This window comes from Anopheles maculipalpis, chromosome 3RL (assembly GCF_943734695.1).
Source record: "Anopheles maculipalpis chromosome 3RL, idAnoMacuDA_375_x, whole genome shotgun sequence".
Lineage (NCBI taxonomy): Eukaryota > Metazoa > Arthropoda > Insecta > Diptera > Culicidae > Anopheles > Anopheles maculipalpis.
In genome coordinates, this window is record NC_064872.1 from 90,625,716 (window position 1) to 90,647,163 (window position 21,448).

General features: G+C 44.0%; 1 protein-coding gene across 3 annotated transcripts in view; it reads left to right on the forward strand.

Annotated features, from left to right (window-relative positions):
• The window catches only part of LOC126562462 (carbonic anhydrase 7), a 139,703-nt gene that overhangs the window by 115,171 nt on the left and 3,084 nt on the right, over positions 1–21,448 (forward strand). For 2 of the 3 annotated variants that reach the window (XM_050218974.1, XM_050218975.1), the window contains exons 2-3: positions 15,223–15,263; positions 21,332–21,376. In XM_050218974.1, the coding sequence (XP_050074931.1) occupies positions 15,233–15,263; positions 21,332–21,376 (76 nt within the window). In that variant the 5' untranslated portion in view covers positions 15,223–15,232. Of the gene's footprint in view, positions 1–15,146; positions 15,264–21,331; positions 21,377–21,448 lie in introns of those variants that run through there. The other variant, XM_050218973.1, reaches the window with a different exon arrangement.

Sequence of the window (21,448 nt, forward strand, 5' to 3'; positions counted from 1 at the left end):
TTATTTTTTGGTGTAATACATTCCACTACTTAAGGATTAAAATGGAACACTTTTCTTATCTTGCCGCTTTAAGGACAAACCAAGGAAACATCCGAAACATTCTTTAACAAAAGGGATATAATGGACGGAAAAACTTTCCCAACAGGGACTCGTAGCTACATATTCCCCTTAGTGTGCAGGAGTTATAACCAGGATAGGAGATAAAGTCCAGACGGAGGACGGGGATTTAATCAGGACTTGTGAATGCAGCGAACAATGTATGGTTCTTATTGCTCTCTTCGTATCGTAGCAGCAGTTCATTGGACCGAAAGTTTGCTGGTGGTGGCGGGGCTCGCAAACGTTAATCATTTCGAGGAGGAGTTGCATTCGTTTCAAATTGAGAAATTCGGTGACGGTCAGAAGCATCGGGGCAATGGGAAGGAAATGGAGAATGTGTATCGTTTTCCAAACGGGTACACGATGGTTCATGTCAGGGTGCAATCAGGAAGACATTATTGCGTGCTACAAACGACAGCGTAAACTGTCAGAATGGACAAAGATGTTCCACCTTCCATCTGGCACATATTGGAGGCGAGATTGGAAGTAAATCCGCAATAAGAAAACAGGCGGAAAATTCCCTCTTCTGGTGCACGTGTGTTTGTGTCTGGGATTGCACAGCAAATCATGCATTTCGACATGCGTTTTTTTCTCCGACACTGATCGAACGCTGGACGTAAAGAAACCTTCATAGTCCTATACGCCACACACTCCACACGAATGGATTGTTATCGTTGGTTCGCATACTACACAATCGGATAGTGAAATTCATCCATTTCGGCAAAGCAGCTTTGTGGGTGGAAGTGGCGTTGATTCAGTTAATACCTTTTCCATCCTTCGGAAAACCATTGAACCCATCAGGTCGGTCCATCGGGAACGAGAAAAATCCAATTTTCAACTCAACAAAAATCTCTTCTCTTCACTGTGCTGAATTATACACAGCTTCCCACCGGGTTTCGCGGACCACGAGGTATGTTGTTGACGACCTTGTTGCGGAAATGAAGGTTGCTTACTATGCAGATATGCAGTTTATGCGCATTATTGCAGGTCTTTAGCGTTGTGGAGTTTGTCAAGTGCATCACTCCACGCTGGTGTCGTCCAAAATATGGACTCCGTGTAGTTTACGCTCTGCGACTCGGCTGCCTGTGGTTACTATCACCGTCCCCGTTCAAAATTTCCCGCTTTACAGTACTTGAGTGTTTTTTTGTTAATTTAAATTTTTGATTCTACTGCCGCGAGCGAGCGAACAGCACTTGAGCAGACGATTCTGACGAGACGGGAAGATGCAGAGACCATGCAGTTTTGCAAATCATCGCACGATAGAAACGTTTGTTAATGCGATAAAGGTAGCGCGGGTTGCAGTTTAGAGTGCAAAGCAATTAGCGGATTCACGGTGATATGGATAACATGCAATCAAACTTTTCGGGTAAGTTTAATAGCTATCCCTCGAGGGTAAGCTTTTGAAACATTGCACCGGTTCGTAACTCGGTGATGAGCTTTTTAAGGAGACAATTGAAGATGAGCGTGAACCTGTGCAATTGGAGCTACAGACAAACACGACTGCACACTATTTGATCGATTAAAATTTACATTAAGCCATTACTGCAATTACTTTAGTACGATTGCTCCAATAGTCCGCAGGCATCGGCATTCTGCTGTGGTCGCAATGTGAAATAAATGCTTGAATTGGTTGTGGTTTCTGGTCATAAAATGAAAGTCCTTCATTGCACCTCACCACACACGCACATACACACACTTACACTGGCATAAGCTTTTTGATTGATCACCAACCTTGGGTTCGGTTCGCAAAATTTTATGCCATAACGTTGCTTCGAGTGGTTTACGGAAATAATGGATGACCTGTAGGAAAGTTTTTAAAATGCAGTACAATTTTTCATTTGCTTTCGTCTATTGCATTGCATTGTCCAGGAATGCAATTTTCCTACAACAAAAAAAAACTCATTAGTTGAGAAATATTTGCGGTTAGCAAGCCAATCCCGCTTCCCGCCGTTTTGTCGAATTCGAAACCCCCAGAAGAAATTGAGTTCAAATAAAGCGCGTTTTCTCGAACAAAGACAACAAAAAGAAGTGCGAAGGGCGCATACATTTCCACATCCTTTTATGTTTCATTAATCTTTTGGCTTTGAAAGATAATATGTCATATCATCTTCACTCGGTATCATTCCGGGGATTTGGGCATGAAGAAAAAGAGCCTTATTTCTGAACCTGATCCGGTGGTACTACACCACAGTTGTCAGTTTTAGAGTTTTGTTTTGGTGTAGCGAATTTGACGAACATGAGCGTGTAATGAAACCTTGCTGTTTCTTTAAGATTTATTTCCGGAAATGCTTGGTACTTCGCTGTAGAAGCTCCTCCATTTTTGAAGGTATTTACAAACACCCACTAAGTTTTTAAGGGTTAGCCGGGCGGAGGCGTTACGTTTCCGGGAAGAAGATTGAATTTTCATCTATAATAAAGCGTGTAGCGAATAGTATTGCGGATGGTGCGGATGCGGAGATAGGATGAATTATCTGGTATTTTGATATCGTAATTGAATAATTTATTTCATACGAAATATATTAACCTTGGCGGGGTTGTTTCGAGGACAACAATCGTAGTGTCAAAGTTATCCTTGTATCGTTTACCGTTCCGCATACGGGTTGGAGGGATGGAGAACCTTTTTTCCAAGAACCAGGTAACACCGAAAAGCGGTTTTAGGAAACGTGCTCCAGAGCAAAACCCTCTAAACCACAGCACGACCTTGCTGCAAAGCAGCATAGCGACTTAAATCCATCTTCAAAGTGACAGTGACGTTGTACTAGCGCTATCGGTGCTATCATTGCGTGATCGTAGCGTGCGTAAAAGAAAGTGCATATGAAAATGAATCCTATGCGAGTGTATACACACTCTCTGCCTCTAAATGCCAACAAGGATACCACACGTACGCGAAGAAGGATGGACGGAACGCCATTACACATATTCTTTTACTTACTTTTGGGTCGGTTTTGTCGCTCCAAGAAAGATAAAGAAGCAACGGAGAGCCAAAGTTCGTGCTGCATAAAAACACGGGACAGAGAAAAAGCAGCAGCGTTTGCTCTTCCCACCAGGCTGCTGTGTTCGGGGCTTTCTTATAGGTTATGCCGTCTATTTCTGTGGCTTGACTAAGGGTAGAGTTTTCATAGAACTCCTCTCCTTTGGCGTATGATTTATACTATGACTTTCAATAGAACACGGAGGCAAACGAAAGTCTCGTTTGTTCGGGCGTTGCTGGAAGCTAGTTGTGGTGTGGTTGAACTTTGCCAGCAGGGCTCAAAGCAGTTGCTGAGTCCTTGGAAAGCTGTTCGAAATTTTCTCGCCAAAGCAAGAAAAGCAAGTCCTCCAAGGGCTGGCAGAGCATACGAGAAGCTGCTGTTCAGCTTACGCCACACTACATCACAGCTTAGACTTGTTGTGCTATCCTATTGGACTCTGAAGTTTGATTTTGTCCATCCGGAGTAGGCTTATCGTGAGGCGGAGGAGGAAATAACCGATAAAAAACATTACGAGCGAAAAACGTGTCTGTCGTGTGTACGGGACGAAACATAATCGTGCCCCCAATTTTTTTCGACAACCCTCGCCACAGCAGCGTCATTGTTTCGGGCTGCATTTGGGGTTGGAATAAAAATTGAGGACAATCACCAATGATTCAATCTAGCATGATGAATGATAAGGCGATTGGTTTCGCTTGGGACACTTTTGCTTTTGTGATATTTTTATTTTATTCATTTAGTAATAAAAATGTATAAAAAAAACGCCAACATCCTGGACGCTGATGTGCAGCAATCAATTGTTCATCGCAAATAAAACGTAAAAAGTATGATAAAATATTGGTTGAAAGAAGGAAACAACAACCATAAATGAAGCTGTAAGCTCTGGTGGAGAAGTACAAATTGCAATAGGAGTAATAAAAAAAAAAACGGTAGAGAATTTAATAAGACCGAAGCATCAAGAATGACAGCGAAAGATTTCTCGTTCTGCAGCACTAGAGCGAAAAGATTAATTCTATAAACCCTTTCGAGGTGCCTTTCGGGTAATGAACAAAAAAAAAATCAGGACTTTCGGGCAAAATGGACGTAACAGTCCGACCTACCGACCTACTCACCACAAACGACTCTGTTTCACTTAGAGTCGTAAAAATAGATTCGATCTCGCAAAAACAGCAAGTCGAGCAACGTAAAAAAGGGCAATTCAAATGGTTTTATTGTTGTTTTTTTTGGGAGGGCGGGGGGGGGGGGGAACCAGCAACTACCAAGGGAGAGCGGGAGAAACTTTCCCGTTTTTTTTTAAATTTCCAAACACACCGTTAAAGGACGACATGAGAAGCATTTCATTTTAAAATATCACTTCCGAGAACAAAGTGGCGTCCAATTTTATCTGCAAGCGAGAACGACTGCGCTTGGTGGGTGTGAGGTTAACGTACCGAGGGGAGATTAGCGAGATGTTTAGAAAATCTTCTTATAGAATATGAAAAATATAAACAACATAGCTGTGAAACACTTGTAAGTAGCGAGAAAACGATGCGATAAGGGAACGGATTCTGCTTCTAGAAATGCAACGCCAGAGTTCCTCGAACGCCGCAGGACAGTCATGAGTAGGTTTGCTAGGGTTTTGTTAGAAAACTGCTTCGAATCACTTTCCAATTTAAAAATGATAAATGAAGGGAAACAATCTGCTTCTACTACCCTCTAATAGGGAAGTTGGAGCTGGAAGGCACACGAAACTTTCAATGTGTCGTTGTTTTTGGCACTTATTTTCATTATTTTCTGTGCAATAAAACGCGATATGATTGCTGAAGTTTCCTATTTCATGTTGCGGCTTGTTTGCTGTAGTTTTGACTTGTTTGGGGCTGGTAGTATCTTTTTTTTTGTTGGTTTTTCCTTCTGCTAAGCGAACATTATGTGTGTTTGAGCAAATTCAAACGATTGTGTATTGCTTCTTTCCAGCTGATAGTTTCCAACGGGCGAGCACTTCAAATATCATCGACAGCATCCAATCGTGTCAAAGTTAACGAATGTGTGTTTTTCCTCGTCAAAGGAATCATGATTTAAAATTGTTTTTTAGTGGTAACCTTCCTTTCTGGTACCCAATTTCACAATTCAACCGATAACGCTGAGAGAATATGCAGCAAAAGACGCCGCTTTGATGTGATGTCGAAACACTTGACAATCGATTTGAGCATGCATTGGCGTCAAAATACTTCAAGAGGGTTAGCTTAAAGGGTTGGAAATGGTTTTTGTCGAGCTCAAAAACCTACAACAACCTACCGTTTATCACTTTATCCCGCAAGAAGTACAAACTTTTTTAACCCGAACTGCCCAAGCAAGATGACGAGCGATGTCGGAGATACGTCGCTGCCTTCGCAGGGTATACAGCCGTGACATCACGTCTCCGATGTACCGAAAGAGATTTAATTTGCAGGGAAGAAGGAGACTGCAAGCGATCTTCAAACGACACACTAACACAACGTCTCGACCATTGCTGCTTGGCTGGCTGTATGCCTAACGAGCCCTCGGCGAAAGTTTAACGAGCAAGCACCGAGGGCGAATGCTTTAAGCATCAAAAGAAGAAGAGAAAAAAACTCCGTGTCGATGTCGATAAAATGTAAAAATAATTAAACTGATCATCACCGACAGCAGCGCAATCTATACCTCCGACAACCTTCACAACCTGTTGATTACTAAAAGAACAATGAACGTAGGAGTTTGCTCCAAGTTCTCGCCACTCGGGACAAGAAATATTAGTGTGGCGCGCAGCACGTTACGCTTTATGGGATTAAGCGTTGAGGCTTGCAATTGAAACACGTTTATTGTGTAAAGTTGCTGGTCGGTTTAGCTAAAAGGGCCCCCGATGATTCCAGGATTTCTGTTGATTTATTTAGCGGACATTAGAATTAACGTTTGGGCATTAAAAAAGGCGAATGAATGAAAAAACAGTGTGGAGTAATATTGACACTACTGCCGGAATGCCTATTTCCAGAAAGGACTGGCAGCAGGAAGTGATTGCCCGTGGAGGTGTGCGTATGAGCGTATGTCCGTCCAATAACTGTCAATAATGTCACATTCTGTAAGTGAAGCTGTTTGGCGTAAACACAACGGTACGATCGTTATCAAATGTATCCATTTCCACGAAAGTCACATAGTAACCGAGGGCAGTTCATTCGAGCATCATCGCTTGCCACCGTGCCGGAAAGAACAAACGAATCTGGACCGAATCTTCCACTTCAAGACTTCAAGCCAAAAAGGCACATGAACGGTCTTGCGTTGACACATGCTTGAGAGGTTGGAGGTTCGAATCGAGTTTGCCGAAAATTGAGCCTAGCAATTTTTAGCACCGAACAGCAAAATTAAACTTGTGGCTAAAGAATTACCCTGGTCAGCATTGGGAGGGAGGGCTGACGGGTGCCCCACTCTTGTCCTAGTCAGCCAGCCAGAATGAATGATGTTCCTCTCACCTTGTTGCGGAGGGTAAACCTTAGCCTTGTCTGCTACTTCACCACACTTTGTTAGGATGGGGTGTCAACTTGAAGAACTCCTTCTTGTTCCGCTGACGAGCCGGATACGTTGAGAACACGATCGTTTGACACTTCAACGGCAACCACGTACGCTACGACCTACTACCTACGTGCGCCTTTATCACCGAGAGCTTAATCGACGAAGACCAAAGCGTTTAAATCCACGTGTGAAGTGGCGGCATGTGAAAGCTCTCAATTTTTAGCTCACGTCTTTGCGGTTGGCCACTTTCTGCCGATTTCACCAATTTCACCTTTACCCTGTCGACACCTTTGCCTCACTTACTACGCTCTACACGATGATGACATTTTTGAATATTAATTTTCGTTACGCCACGCATCCTTTGAAAGGTTAGGAATCCATTGTGTGCAGTAACTAGCAGCTGTTACCACGCCACAGATTAAACACGCGGTTCGGGTTACCGTCTCGAAATCAGTGCTCACTTCACGACCGAGCTTATGTGCTTAAGATTAATGCACCACGTTACCGCATAACACAAACGGTAATAAAGGCGATCCTTCCACAACGCGTCAGGCAAGTGTGATCCTTGCGCGCGAAAGCGTGACTGCGAACTGACTGCATGATGTCCAACGTCAGCGAATATCTAGCACCAGAAGCAGCAGCGATAGTCAAGCATTTGCAGACTCTTGCTGGTCGGAAGCGTCCGTCCATCCTTCACGGCACTTTTCCACGCTTTTCCGACTCGGCTGATCCACCCGGCGAGTGTGTGCAAGCGGGACCGCACGAGAGAGTAAATTACTCCGACGGATATCCTTCGCTTCGTAGCGCCATACCGGTGCAGCAAAAGAGCGAACGGTGGATGCTGCTCCATCGCATTCGCTCGCCCAAGGATCTCTGGTTTGGTTCGTCCTTTTTTTTTGTGCGCTCTCTCCCGAGTCTCTCGAGTTGCCTGCTCTCCCAGCATTGTATCGTGATAACACGCTATCAATCGCTCGAGTGTCCTTGTTCCAAGACAAACTCGTGCAAAGAAAATTGGGAGCTACGAAGCGAAGTCCTCCTGAACACTTACCGGCGTGAAGGTAAGCTACGGCAGCCGGAAGTAGCTGGTCACTAGCTTCGGAAAACGCATCAACCCTTATTCGCCTTGGCATTGGAAAGGATGCTGAAGGATTCTTTGCTTAGATTTGCTTCAAGAGCTTCTAGACTCACTCAAAGTCCCCTCCCGTCCCGTCCATTGATAGGAAGCAACAAGCAGAAGTCGGTTAAAGAAGCTACTGTGGGGTTTGCTGGTTTCGAATTCTTTGCCTCCGAAAGGAAATGCTTCAAAAACCTTGCGAACCGAAGAAGCTGTCATGTTGCGTTGTTGCGGACGAGCGCATTTTTGTATTATTCGCCGAGCGCGGGACACTCTACTGGGACGTCAATTTGAATAAGCGGTACACCCGGGTGAATGGATGATCTGCCGGATAGCTCCACCGAAATGGGGTCGGGTGAGCTAGGAAACGGTCCCGAGGGTTTCGTACTGCTTAAGAATTCGCCTGTCATTCTGACTGTCGACAAACCCTACAACACAAACACCGAAAGGAAATAAAGATCAATCGTTTAGTGGGCTCCGGTATCAATGATGGGTACTCCGCCATTTGACATTGGCATTGGCACAAATTTCATTACCATGTTTCCCACCCTGCTTGCATTACGGTTTCCTCCTCCGTGTTTCGCATCCTGAAATGCTTCAGGTCATCGTCCAGGGCAACCGGGTCAGAGCGAAGGTGGCACAAGAGATGTGCAAACAGCTCGTACGGAGGATTGTGTAAGATTCTTTCAGACAATCACTATGCCACAAGGAGTTTGCCAACTGTTTGCCTAAATCGGAAAAACCGTCTCAGCTGTTTTCTTCGCTCGCTTCTTCACACAGGCAGCCTCGCCACCTGTTGTCTCTTAATGTGCCGTGCAGAATCGATCGAAAAGGTTATCCTTATTCCGATTGTGAGTTTTAGGGCCCTGTGTCTCTTCTTGAAACTGATGTAACTTCTTCTCAAACATATTTCTCACTTTTTCTTCAAACCGAAACGAACCATAACGCTCGGAAGGAAGAAGGTAAGGTAAGGTAAGAGATGCTAACATCTTTCGTGATTAGCATACTCCAAGGTAAACACTGGGTGGGAATCAAAGCAAATTTTGCAACATTTGCCCAGCAATAGAGCGAGTTCTTGGAGGAGAAAGCCACCGTGGTGATGCCGTTACAGGCGCAACATCCGCGGTAGATGAGAAAATGGCACAGAACTTCGGAATACCGAATGCGTGTGGGTGTTTTTATCGAAGCAAGACAATCACGGAGCACGGTGGAATGGAAAGGAAAATATTCAAGAAATCACCTTTATGATGGATCGAGACGGAAATGACTACACGGATGTAGAACACCCCAACAGCCCCCCGTAACCACAATCGGTGAAGTGAAATGAAAAGTATTCAGGAGAGGAATTGAATTGGGTAAGAGGAGCAACGAAAAAAGAAAAGAAATCCAATTCCAAAGAGATTGGATTAGGTTAAACCACACAAAAGGGTAGTGGAAAATAGGGAAAGGAAGCATATTAATTCATTAAAACAGTATTTGAAGGGAGAAATGCAAAAGTCGACTCGTACGAATGTACCGAAAATGAAACAAATTGGTAAAAACAAACCCAAATATCAAATTGGAAACAAAAAAAGAAAAAAAGGAGTGCGAAGGTCAGATAGTAAAGAAAATGAAATCACGTATCATGGCGCTAAGCTAGCTAATACAAATGCTGATAACGAGCGAAAGTGTAAATGGGAAAAGTAAAGCGACGCCACTAGACTGCTGGCCGGCTCTAAAATGGATTACAAAAAAGGGGGATTAGAAAAGGAAACCGAAGGGTAAAACGTAAGATTTTTATTGAGAAAAACGTAAATCCACAAATGAATCGCAAACGACCAACGATTCTTGCATTGGGTTGAAAGTTTGCTTCGGTGCGCCGGTTGACTAAACTCGCGTCGTAATTCTTGTGTCCCAAAAAGTCCTCGTCTGCAACGGGTTTAGTTGGGGGGAAAGGGGAAAAGTTAGTTTCCCGAGCAAGTAAAGTTAATGCTTTCCAATCGATCACATTTTAGAAAACAATCTTTCGCCCTCTGGCGGATCTGGCGTGCCCTGGTTGCCTTGGAAACGTGGGAGAAGCTTTACCCGCCGAAGAAGCTACCAAAGGGATGGAGGATGTAAATAGATCGATCGCTTCTCGCCGCCTCTCACACACGCCCTTACACTCCGATTGGGTTAAAGAGTAGTTGACTACATTCGCTACCTCCACTTACAGGGGTTGGACGGTGAAAAAGCGGGAAAAAGAATGTGGTTGGTGTTGAAAATGTTGGATAATTTAATTTTGGCGCATCCACATCCTCACCAATCCTCTAGCGAGGGAAGGCGTGGTGGCAAACAAGTGTGTACTACCAATGGTTCATTAAAAATTGAACACGTTTTATGTGCGCTAGGAAAGTAAATACGGTAAAGTGGTGAGCACTTGAGAAACTATTCAGCATTTCACTTAGCTGCAATCATTTTGTGATCATTTTTTTTTATATGTTGCAAGATTTGTTGTAGAAAATTTTCTACCAAATAATGGCAACAGAGTTCTTGGCAATAGTTCTAGGAACTGTAAGTCTTGATTGAAGCATTTTCTAGTATTATCCATCAATTTCCCGATTGGACTTAATCATATTACGTTTGATCACTTTTAAATGATTTATGGTTCAGTAAATCAAACGAATGCATCCCCAGTGCTTCATCTGCTGTCTCCATGTGTACAAACGTCTCCGGAGAGGTACGTATTTACTAAATAACTTCCTCCTATCATGGCTTCATGTCGTTACACACACACACACACACACACACACACACACACTGGACTTGCATAACCTACTCGTCAGCTTAGTCCATTACTCGGCCAAACACAAACATAAACAGTATACCACCATACACCGGGAAACGGATAGGAAATGGACGATTTCCTGACCCACAACGAGACAGACGGTGGCGAGGAGGTGGCTATCTGTTGCGTCTAATTTCCATTCCGATTCCCACGGTGGTGGTGATTGTGCTTTTTTGCTCCCATTCTCGAACGTAACGAATGTGTCGTCGACGTGCGAGTTCGAAAGACATGCTCGAAACTTTAACGTCCCCGGAGCGAAGACAAGAAGTCGTCCGGCAGGAACATATCCCTTGACGCAACAAATCGAACATCAAGTTATTGTAGCTTGATGATTGGATGGGTGGACAAACGATAATAAGGCGGGCGATGTTGGACGGAGAGGCCTAGGGAAAGTAGAACCGAGGCTAATGATACAGAAAACAAATTGGAAAAAACCGAAAACTTTCATCTGGCTGCTCCTTCCCGTGACTTTATGCCTCATTTTCTTCCATCATTTTGGCGCAGTGACTCAAAGACAAATACTATTGATAATTAATTTGAGTCAAGCCGTATTCTAGCAGACAATCATCTGACAGAAGTACACCGGTCGGCTCGGAAACGCGCCTTCTCGAACGCTTTGCCGGGAATCCTAAGGTTTCGGTTCGGGCTTCGGGCTGCTTCAGCGGGATTTGTATTGCACTTAAAAAGGTACAGCGAAAAGATGGACCACGGAATTCTACTTTTAAATGGTTATTCTGAACGATTTTAATGAGCAAAGCCACTTTCCGATTGGATTGGTGGTGTTGTGCTTGCTAGTGGCTTCCCAGAACCAACGAGATGGCAAACAAATTCTGTATCCTGTACAGTGCGTTATAGCAGTTCCGGCAAGCTGAGGATTGGTACTTCGAGGAAATCAATCTGCAACGCTGGTTTGCCATTAAAGAAAAACATCAAAAATGTGTGCACTGCTGTGTACGATCCAACCGAAGCACTTTTCGGTGTCGCTCAATGTGCAATAGCGACTAGTTTAAACTGTTTAAGCATTGCTTAAATGAATATAAGCTACAAGTAATCAGATACTGTGATACCCGTGTTAGGTTTCGTACTAAGGCTTGTCGCCTTGATGTTCGTACAAGCTTCTTTAGGATGAATTCTACGCGTTGCTGAAGAACACGAATTTGGACAACAAGAGAACAAAAAGAGAACAAGGAACCCTTTCAGTTCTTCAGACTTTAGTTGAGAGAGTTGGTGGTGAAAATTCGGGGAAAAATTGGTCGAGCAAATTCTCTATACGCAACCAGCATGCTAGTAGCTACATAAAAAGTATGTAGCTACGTTTTCGTGGGAAAACATGAAAAAACTTCTCTAGAATGTAAAGAAATCATGTTCACAATATTGGGAAAGCGCTACTTACAATCAAAGAGCATGGGAGCTGAGAGTCAAACGGTTTTAAAGAATTCCATATTGCATGAATTTAATCAATATGACCAGATCATCCTTCCCGAATAGCAAAATAAATAAGTCCATTTCCATGATGAACGGAGCCACAAGTTCAGATTTTTCAAATTCTGTTGCATCGAAGCGATTTTCTTGCGTACAACGTTTGCATGCAATCTGTTATGCAACACTATCGCAAAAGCAATCGGAACAGGGTTGTTCAAAAATTCAAATTAATAGAAACAAAAATATTTTCCTAACCCTAAAACGAAATTAAATAATTAAGTTTTATTTTAAAACAATATTCAAACAGAGCGAGAAGTTTTCCATGATACGTCCTTCCTAGTCATAATGAAAATTCATTGATTGCAAAGAACTGCAAAGAACCCATTTGCATTAATTTTCACTGATAGTTAGTGGATATAACCATACCCTTGACCTTCCCGGTGCCACAAACAAACCAGGACATACATTTCATTTATTCATATAGGACAGTTCCGTCCAATTTTCCAGTGGACTTGCATTAAATTGCTCTTCCTCAATTGTGCTGCAAAGGGGCAGTGGAAGACAGCGAGGAATTGACATCGTGGCATATAAGCTAGTATCCCGGAGTCGTCCTGTTTGCATTTCCACGTGCACGCTCATCTATTTGCGTAAAAGGCGTAGAGAACTGGGGGTGGCAGAGGTGCTGCATGTTGCATTTTTAACGTTCTTAGCCTCCCTCCCCAAAGAGGATCCCCTCGGAGGGGTCATCCGTTTCCCGCTTGTGTGACGTTGTTAATGTGCCGATGGACACAACAACCTCCCACCGGACACAGGCTGGGGACAATGTTGGCGCGGATGTAGTCGAAGAAGCGACCACGTTAGTTTCCCAAGAGTGGGAAATGTAGCACTTTGTTGGGTGACGCATGTGTCTTTGTGAGACAAGCCGTAAACCGACCGGGTTTGTGGGTGAAAGAGATGCAACGAAAACAATATAAATCACCGTAGGCCGCGAAGAGCATTTAACCGAACGTACACGAGCGTACGGGTCGAATGCAACAGCTGACGCAGCTAGTAAAAGCAATCGCACTTACGGTCCAATCCACCTGCGAGGGAGAATTTGCTTTGCAATGGGCAATATGTAATGCGTATTGAAGTTTGTTGTTAACCGGATGTATCGAACCAGCGGAAGATACATCTTCATCAGTTATCAGAGGTAATGGAGAATAATATATTTGAAAATTAGCACCATCAATGGATTGTGGGTTGTGTGGAGTCATGAGCAGGAAGAAAAGAGAACCGATTTGAAATGGAACACCCAGTTTGAAGATTAATTTACCACATTGCTACCTCACGATAAAAAATCTTGAAGTAAAAGGAAAGACTGAAGCTACATTTAGACCAGAGTACGGTATGAGTCACGCTAACAGTCCCTGATTAGTGCTTTCATGGGTGTTCCAGTGTAAGCAACTCTTACTACTTTGGAAGTTCGATCTGAACAGGCAGACGACAGGTATTTTGGTAACATACAATCAAAAAAACTTCAACGCTCATGCTTTCGCTTCGTGCGAAAATACGTCAAACGTGATAATTGCAACAATCCACAAATACATTATCAGCTTTCCGGATACTCCAATTTTTGCTGCCGTGTGTTGAAGCTTCGCCGAGGCCGTTAACGGCCAACGTAGAGAGCATTGCGATGTCACAGCTGCTTATGACGATCCCCGATCCCCTAAAGATAACTGATCGTGGATCCATTTGGGATAGAATACATCATCATGCTGTATAAAATGCTTGTATAAAAATGGGACGGAAATTTAAGTTGCTATCGCACATCCGGAGGTAAGAATGTTTGACAGATAAGCACAGAACCTGTTTGGTGAACTATGTCAAAAATGTTGTTCCTTTGTAGGAAGATTACAATGCTTCTTCCTGTGCAAGGCACGATAAGAACCGCTGGCAGTGTTTCTCAAATCGCTTCGTATGGCGAATCCATTGCGTGCCGGCCCACTGTACCGGACGGGGACTCGCAGTCGGTCATTCGGCCAACGATCGTCCCCCGTTAGCGCGCAGCCGAAGACCTATTCTGCAGCGCGCGGTGACAGCTTCATTCAATCCAGACGGCAAACGTACATTGTTCTGTTTGTTTGCAGCGATAGCGAGCGAAAGAGAAGACGGCGGACATCTCGCGAGAAAAATCAGATTCGTTCGCTGGAAAAGCAAGCGGGAGCTCGAACGCGCAGCAGCGTGTGACACTTTATCAGTGACAGTGTCCCGCTAGACACGGCTCAGTTCTTCACTGGACTTCGCAGAGCTAGGACACATCGCGACACAGGGGACATTCCCGCAACTTCTTGATCTCTTGTTCGGTGATCAGCGCTTAGTACTCTACAGGTGGGCATGCAAAATAGAATTGCACTTTTAGTGAAGGGATATGTGTGATTGGACAGTGTGATTTCCCTCTCGCCCGATTAGTTTGTGTTTGTTTGAAGGAAAAATACGCTACCAGGCGAAAGGCGGACATTCGCGATACGTGCAGCTTAGTCTGGCAGGCATACATAATGAGGTTGAAAATTGCATTTTGCAAACGATTGGAGCTTCAAAATTGACCGCTATATTACCAATTCCTCCAGAACTCGTGCATGGTTCAATTGTGCAAAGAGTTTGTGTGCCTGTGTGTGTGTGTGTGCTTGTATGTGTAACGGTGAATTGTGCGAATTGACTTCCGAAGTGAGTGAAAGTGTGCGATGTGCGTGCGATTATATGTATTCTCCCTCAATTGCATGTGGGTGGGGTGCATCACTTGCGTCTTCGCCATTAGGCAGGAACTTGAGGGGCCACCACCTTGCGACTCGACCACACGTGCGAGTCTGTACGGAATGGTTGTGACGGCAAGAAATAAATTGATTTTATTGATTAATCGTATCGCGAATCATCGTCCAACCACCTATTTTGCCAACGATTTACAGTGGCGGAATCGAAAAAAGACGTACATTTCATCACTTAAAACAGGAGGAAATGACTCAAGTGAACTTCAAACGAGTGAGTGAATGTTGATATTGTTTTGATGGATCTCATTGTTGTCATTGCAGAGTGAAGATTCAACTGATTTCTGGAGTGTGTGATCACGGCTTCATAGCACTAGCTCGTGATCGTGACTAAAGATCCTAAAGGAAGATCTCCATACAAACGGCACACACACAACCCGCATCATATCTCAGACAACACAGCATGATGATGATGGTTGGTGCGGCAACGACGAACACGATGGCAACGGCCAGTGTCAACCATTGTAGTAGAAGCCACCGAAGAAGAGGCATTAGTGGCTGCAGTAGTAGCGGTGGTGTTATGCTAATCGCATCAATTTTGGTATTATCAGGTAATTTTCCAATTTAACACCACACTCCGGGCTTCTGTCGCACTCCGTTCCTGCTTATTGGGAAGGTCCACCAGGGTGTAGTAGTCTGGTGGACGAGAACCGAAACATCTGATGTCGGAGTTTTAAATTTTATTTTTATTTCACGAATCCATTGTGTTGGATCAGTTGGAGAGAGTTTACCAAGGGGAGTGGAGGTAAACAGTAAACGAACCGGAAAAATGTCGTCCATATGCAAAACAAATAGCTGCTACCGATTGTGCACGTACACTTGTGTGACCTTTGTTGTTTGGAAGAAGATCTTCCGTAGCTGGACACTCGGAAACTTTAAATTCTTCCGTACCTTCACGCGTGTGTGTGCTTGGTCCCAAAAAGAGATCTAACCTCACATAACGCATCTAAACGTGCAACCGAAATAGAAGCCACAGACAGTACCGCGCCACGCCACACGAACCAGGCCGGATTTGGAGGCCTTGCAAAAATTTCATTCAATTGAAGCTAGTTGACTGGTGGTTACACCGCGTCCGCGAGTGTCTGACCAGAGAATGGAGAGGAAGTTTGCAAATAATACGATTGGGATAATAAACGCACGGGGATTATGCACGCTCTTGACAACGCATGAGGTGATCTAGTGGTCGAAGCTCGGATCACCTCGAACCACGAGGAGGTGGATGCTCGCTTTTACATAATTCCACTGGTTTCTACGGGACCCCCACAGCATACTGCCACCACAAACAGCTGATACCGTCGCGGCTTATCCCAAAGGAAATTGAGCAGTATTTAAACATAATCACCACCCTGACAGGCGCATCACGATCACTGATCGATGCGCCGACCGTACCAAACTGTGCGACGAAGCCATCACTGTGTTGGTGTCTCAAATGCTGACAGCTTTAATTATTTACGATACTTTTCCTATAAATAGGCTTCGGCAACTCGAGGAGTACTCGGTGTATACCGCACCCAGAAATAATTTGCACCAAAGAAGCGTCAAGAATCAACTGCGAGATGGTTTTGCTTTATTCTGGTTGTTTCAGGTTTTTGTTTTGTGGGGAGGGTTTTGTCAACAGACTCGATCGAGACTTTGAGTGAAGGTTTGGCCTACCTACCGTACACTGGGCCACTTGGGCAAGCCGAGCAACCGGTCAGCGATTTACAAATAATAATGCGAAACATGAGCCGCACGAAACTGCTGGCACACGGTAGTAAAACATCGTTTTAAAGTGAGCATTGCTCTTAATGGCCGGTTGAAACGTTCGGGACAAATGAAAACCAAGTGTTTTCCTTTCGAATTTTCTGAAGTTCATTTGTCCCAAGCAAGCTCAGAAAAGCGCTACGCTATTTGAAGACAAAATTTTCCAAGGTGAGTCACACGAACGCGAACGAAAAATAGGAATTTCCTTGAATGAAATTCTCGTGCGACAGCTGATTTTGGATCACGCTATCGTTCTACAAATATTACTGCAGTATCGAAGAGACTGTTAAATTTCGCGATCACTTGAGAATTCAAAGTAAAGATCGTGTGTGATCTTTTAGGGCCTGAATGTAGTAATATTTACTAAATGTTTTCTGTGGATATTCTTACAGAAGGTGACCAAGCAGGATGATACATTTACTCATAATTAAACAATTTGTGTGAATTCTGGTGATTATCTCCGTGACAGTTTACTATCAAAGCGCCATTAGCCTTGCTCAGGTCGCTTTGACACCAAATCGTCTGCTAAAATAGTGATCACATGCATCAAGACCATAAGCTCTAACGATCTCAACAAAACTTTAACCATTAAAAATTTGTAATAATTATAAACCAACCCATCCATATGAGACAAATGCGTGTGTCAATCACATGATCGTCAGCTGATCACTATTCAAAATTTGCTTCATTTGTGTTGCATTGGATAAAAATCACCCGTTTAGCATTTTATTTCACCGCACCGTTCATTTCCTGCCGATGATAGCACATGTGAATATTCATCGCGTACAATGATTGCAGGTCGGCACTTAGAACACACTATCGCACTGGGCAACAGTCCACCTACCGTCATCAGAACCAGCTGTGTGGTTCGATTCCATCACATGTTGTTAGAATCGGAGACGAGTTTTTGCTCTCATCTGATGCCAGAAACCGTGACATAATATTTTTTTTGGGGAATGTAAAGTGCGATGAACAAAGTTAGGCAGGAAGAAAAACGATTATGTAGTGAATTGAAAATTTGAACTTGAACTTGAACTAGAGAATGCCATTACCAATGGATAAGGGATGCTAGAAAAAATATTGGAATAGAATTCAATTTCCCATGCAGTGTCTTATCCAAAGCTTCGGTGTGTAATGAGAAGAGTTCGGTTGATTTAAAGCTACAAAAGCAAACGCAACGTAATATGTAGGACGACATAACGACCGACAAGAGCTTGTACCTCCCACGAGCTGAGATGCATTCAGATGCTATCAGTTTCGACCAGTTGCTACTGGATCGGGAATATTTTTCAATCAACCAACGAGGGCCACAACTCATCGTAAAAGGACGCTGAATAAATAAATGAAGAAGATAAACAAAAAAAAAATATTATCCGCAACCAATATCCAAATCAGAGCCCATTAAACCGACACAACCGGCGCTGAGATGTTGACTGATGACGCACATTTGTCGACAATTACCGGTGATTCCCCACACCGGCCCCGAAAAGGGACACTGATAATTCCTCAGTCCAGCAGTGGATATGCGGTCAGCTGTTTTTCTTTGCTTCTAAGATATACGGATCGTACTGCCAACTTCCGGATTTTAGCGCATCATTACGAAGACGTTGTTTTTGATGCAATTTTTCATCTTTCTCGCGTGACTTACAGCATTTGCAAATCCTCTTGGCGCGTGACGTTTCGATAACCTCTATCCACCGTACATGGATGGACGTTAAACGATTGCACCGTTGACATTGAACCTGAGGCCGCGGAAGGTTAAGCGACGTTTTCCACATTAAATCATTTGGCTATTTTCCCTCGTTTCAAGCCCGGCGCGCTCTCCATCTGGTATGAAGGCATTGTTTGTGAGCTGATCACATTGAGGCTTACGGGGTCCACAGAAGCCCTTTCAAGTTAAAGCAGGGGAGAGACTTATGATTTAGCATTCCCACTGGAAAATGCACCAATCGGGTTGACACTTTGACACCTCTCAGGAGGTTGAGAAAATAATAACATTGCGAAACTTCCAGTCATCAACTATTTGTTGTTGATAAAATTTATGTGGGATAAAAATGCACAATCCTCTTGGCTTGCGAACGTAGATTTATTGCGCCATCATCATCCGGCGAATTGCTGAGAACTGAAGAAGAGCTGCACTTTTTCGATTGCATCCCAAGAAAAGTAAACTGGTTGCATCTTAAAGCTGTACTTCAAGGTTGGAAAAGTTTACACGATACGCACTCAGTACTCCAAGTAGTAGTAGCAAATGGTGGAGAATGACATAATATAGGCAGATGTGATATTAAAATGTATAAATTTTTCTCAGCAATAAGTTGTTGAGCGTTAGAGTCAACAATGACATAACCTAGCTAAGGAGAACAGTGTTTTAAGTTGACTTAACTCAACTACACTATCAAAGTAAGCTAACAGGGTGTCACAATGCTATCAGCAAGTACCTGAAGCATCAAGGGCATTGTCAAGTATTCTGATCAAACATATGGATTTTTATCGAATTCTTTAGTTCTTTATTTAGGATCCAAGATGACATAATGATTCTCCTGATCCCGTGACATAAACTTAGTCTATTAGAAGCGAGAACTCACCCGATGCAAAATTATTGATTTCACTATCAAATTACTATTTCTAAGCCAATAAATAAATCATTTAAGATAGCCATACAGAAGAGTGGTGACGTTATAAAAGAGATTGCATATCAAATTACTGCCGCGTGATTGCATCTAAATTTCGAATATCATTTGTTGTAGCACTCTGTGTAGCTGTTGTACACCCGAGTTCGTATGAATAAATTATTCAACTTCCTCCATAAGTAGCGCTACAAGTTGACCGCCCTTCCCGGATACTTCCTAAACGATGCATTATCGATGCACCATTGATACGATGGAGTAGGTGGGCCTTTGTTGACTCTAGGGCCCTAACGACCGACACACAAAACCGCCTACATCCGTGCCAAAACTTTGAGGTTCTTTACTTTGTTTGCTTAGCTTTCGTCACAACGGAATCAACGTGTGACATCGCTGTGGATTGTCCAGCACTTGGGCAGAAAACTCATCACACCGCAATGATCGACGCGTTGATTTATGACTCAGGAAAGAAAGGCCGTATAAGAAAGTAAACGTTTGTAACGGTCATTAAGATCCAACCCGCATCACGCTCGCGAACGCCCCAATAAGCCAGCGATGGAGTGTCAATTGCGCTAATAATTCGTCATTAGAAGCAATTGTATCAGCGTAGTGAGGGCGGTGGTTCCCTTTCGCTGGCGGACTTTGTCTCCGCTTGCTCGGAAGCACAACGAGTGTCGTTTTTCCGCGCGGAATTGTGCGGAATGGTCACAAAATGCAATCAAACGCCTACGGTAATGTTTAACATCGAAACGTCCATAAAACAAGCGGCTGATTGGGTGGCCCTTGTCAATTAGTGGCGTTGGGATTGCCACGTCCAGGGAGACGTTTGCACTTGCACTTGATCTTGCGTTGCAACAACTACTGCAAACGGCCAGAGAAAGGCCAGCATATCTGCGGGCAATATTTAAGCGCGTGCATTGACTTTGAACCTTCCACGGTTCCTCTGCATGGGACAGTGTGATCCATTCTATTCCCTAACCACTGTTGGAGGTGATCATCATCAACGAGCACGGTTCTGTAGTTCCGTTTTCGGATTTCAGCGTCCCAACCCTATCAGGATATCAAGTGTCTTGCCGGAACGTGCCCCAGCTTCTCATGGTTCGCTTTCAATTAAATCAATAAAGCAGGGTAACGAGCAGAAAAGGGATCAATATCACTGCCCAGCACATAGTGGCGTGTTATCAATGTACCGGATGGCTTTATTATCCCGAGGTCTGCAATAGAAGTAGCCTCATACACACGGATCGGATCGGATGTTCCGCACACAAGTTCAGGGTTAATCAATAACCTCTAGTGGCCAGTGTTGCCGAGGTCAAATGACGCGAGATTTAGTGCACGGATCCAAGTGTTCCATCAGCACGACTCATGTTTATGCCGACGATCACGAGCCACGTCATGCACGCGGCAGCTAGCTGGCCGAAAAAACTACGCTCATGTGCGGTGGTAATTTCATCACATGCGGCAGCGCGCACGCTGATTGTGGTTTGCAGGTTTTGTACATGAAAATTGTTACCACAAACAGTTGGCAGTGCATGTGAGCCAAATTCAGCAGAGACACGATGATCACGACACTCACGGGAGCGGCACGAATCAGGAAGTCAAATTGATTTTTCCAATACGCGCGTTTTGCACCGAGAGCGCGCGTCGGGTAAACACAATTTCCACACGCTGCAGCGACCGACGTAATACGGTGCTAACTGGAGGGACCGGGGGGAGGGAGCGCCAAACTGGGGAACTAGGTGCCGGAGCATGGTTGTACCAGCTACCAAAGAAAGCCTCAACTTTAATAGTTACTACTTCTTAGGTGCTAAGCTAAGCTCCACAAAATCTCCGGATGTCTCGCTTCTTAACCGACCCTGGAATCGTGGTATGAGGCGAAGCGAACTATGCATGCCCTCTGCTCCAATGCAATGCAAGTGCTGCAAAAGTATGCAATATCTTTGTGTACGACCACAAGGGATACGACGTCACGGCTTTTAAGCGAGATTGGATGTGGCCATGCCATAAATCCATGACCACTGTCGGAACCGAAACCGCTTTGTGTTAGCTGGACGTAACACGTGTAATAATAGTAAAAAAGAAGTGAACATCGATCATGCAGAAACCATCACCATTCGTCATAAACTGCGGCTCATTTTTCTATGCGAACAGAGAGTACCATCACGCAGATGGCGTGTTCTTGGGCATCAATTTTCCATCTTCTTGATCCTTTTGTAATCGTTTGCTTTTCCTTCTTCATTTCTCTGTTACAGTCCGTTATGGTCATGCACAGGATTTTGGATACGATGGCGATAAAGGTAAGCCTTAACACGGATAAACAATTTGCCTACAAATTTGACGTTTTCGCGCGATTAAATGACTGTCCCCTG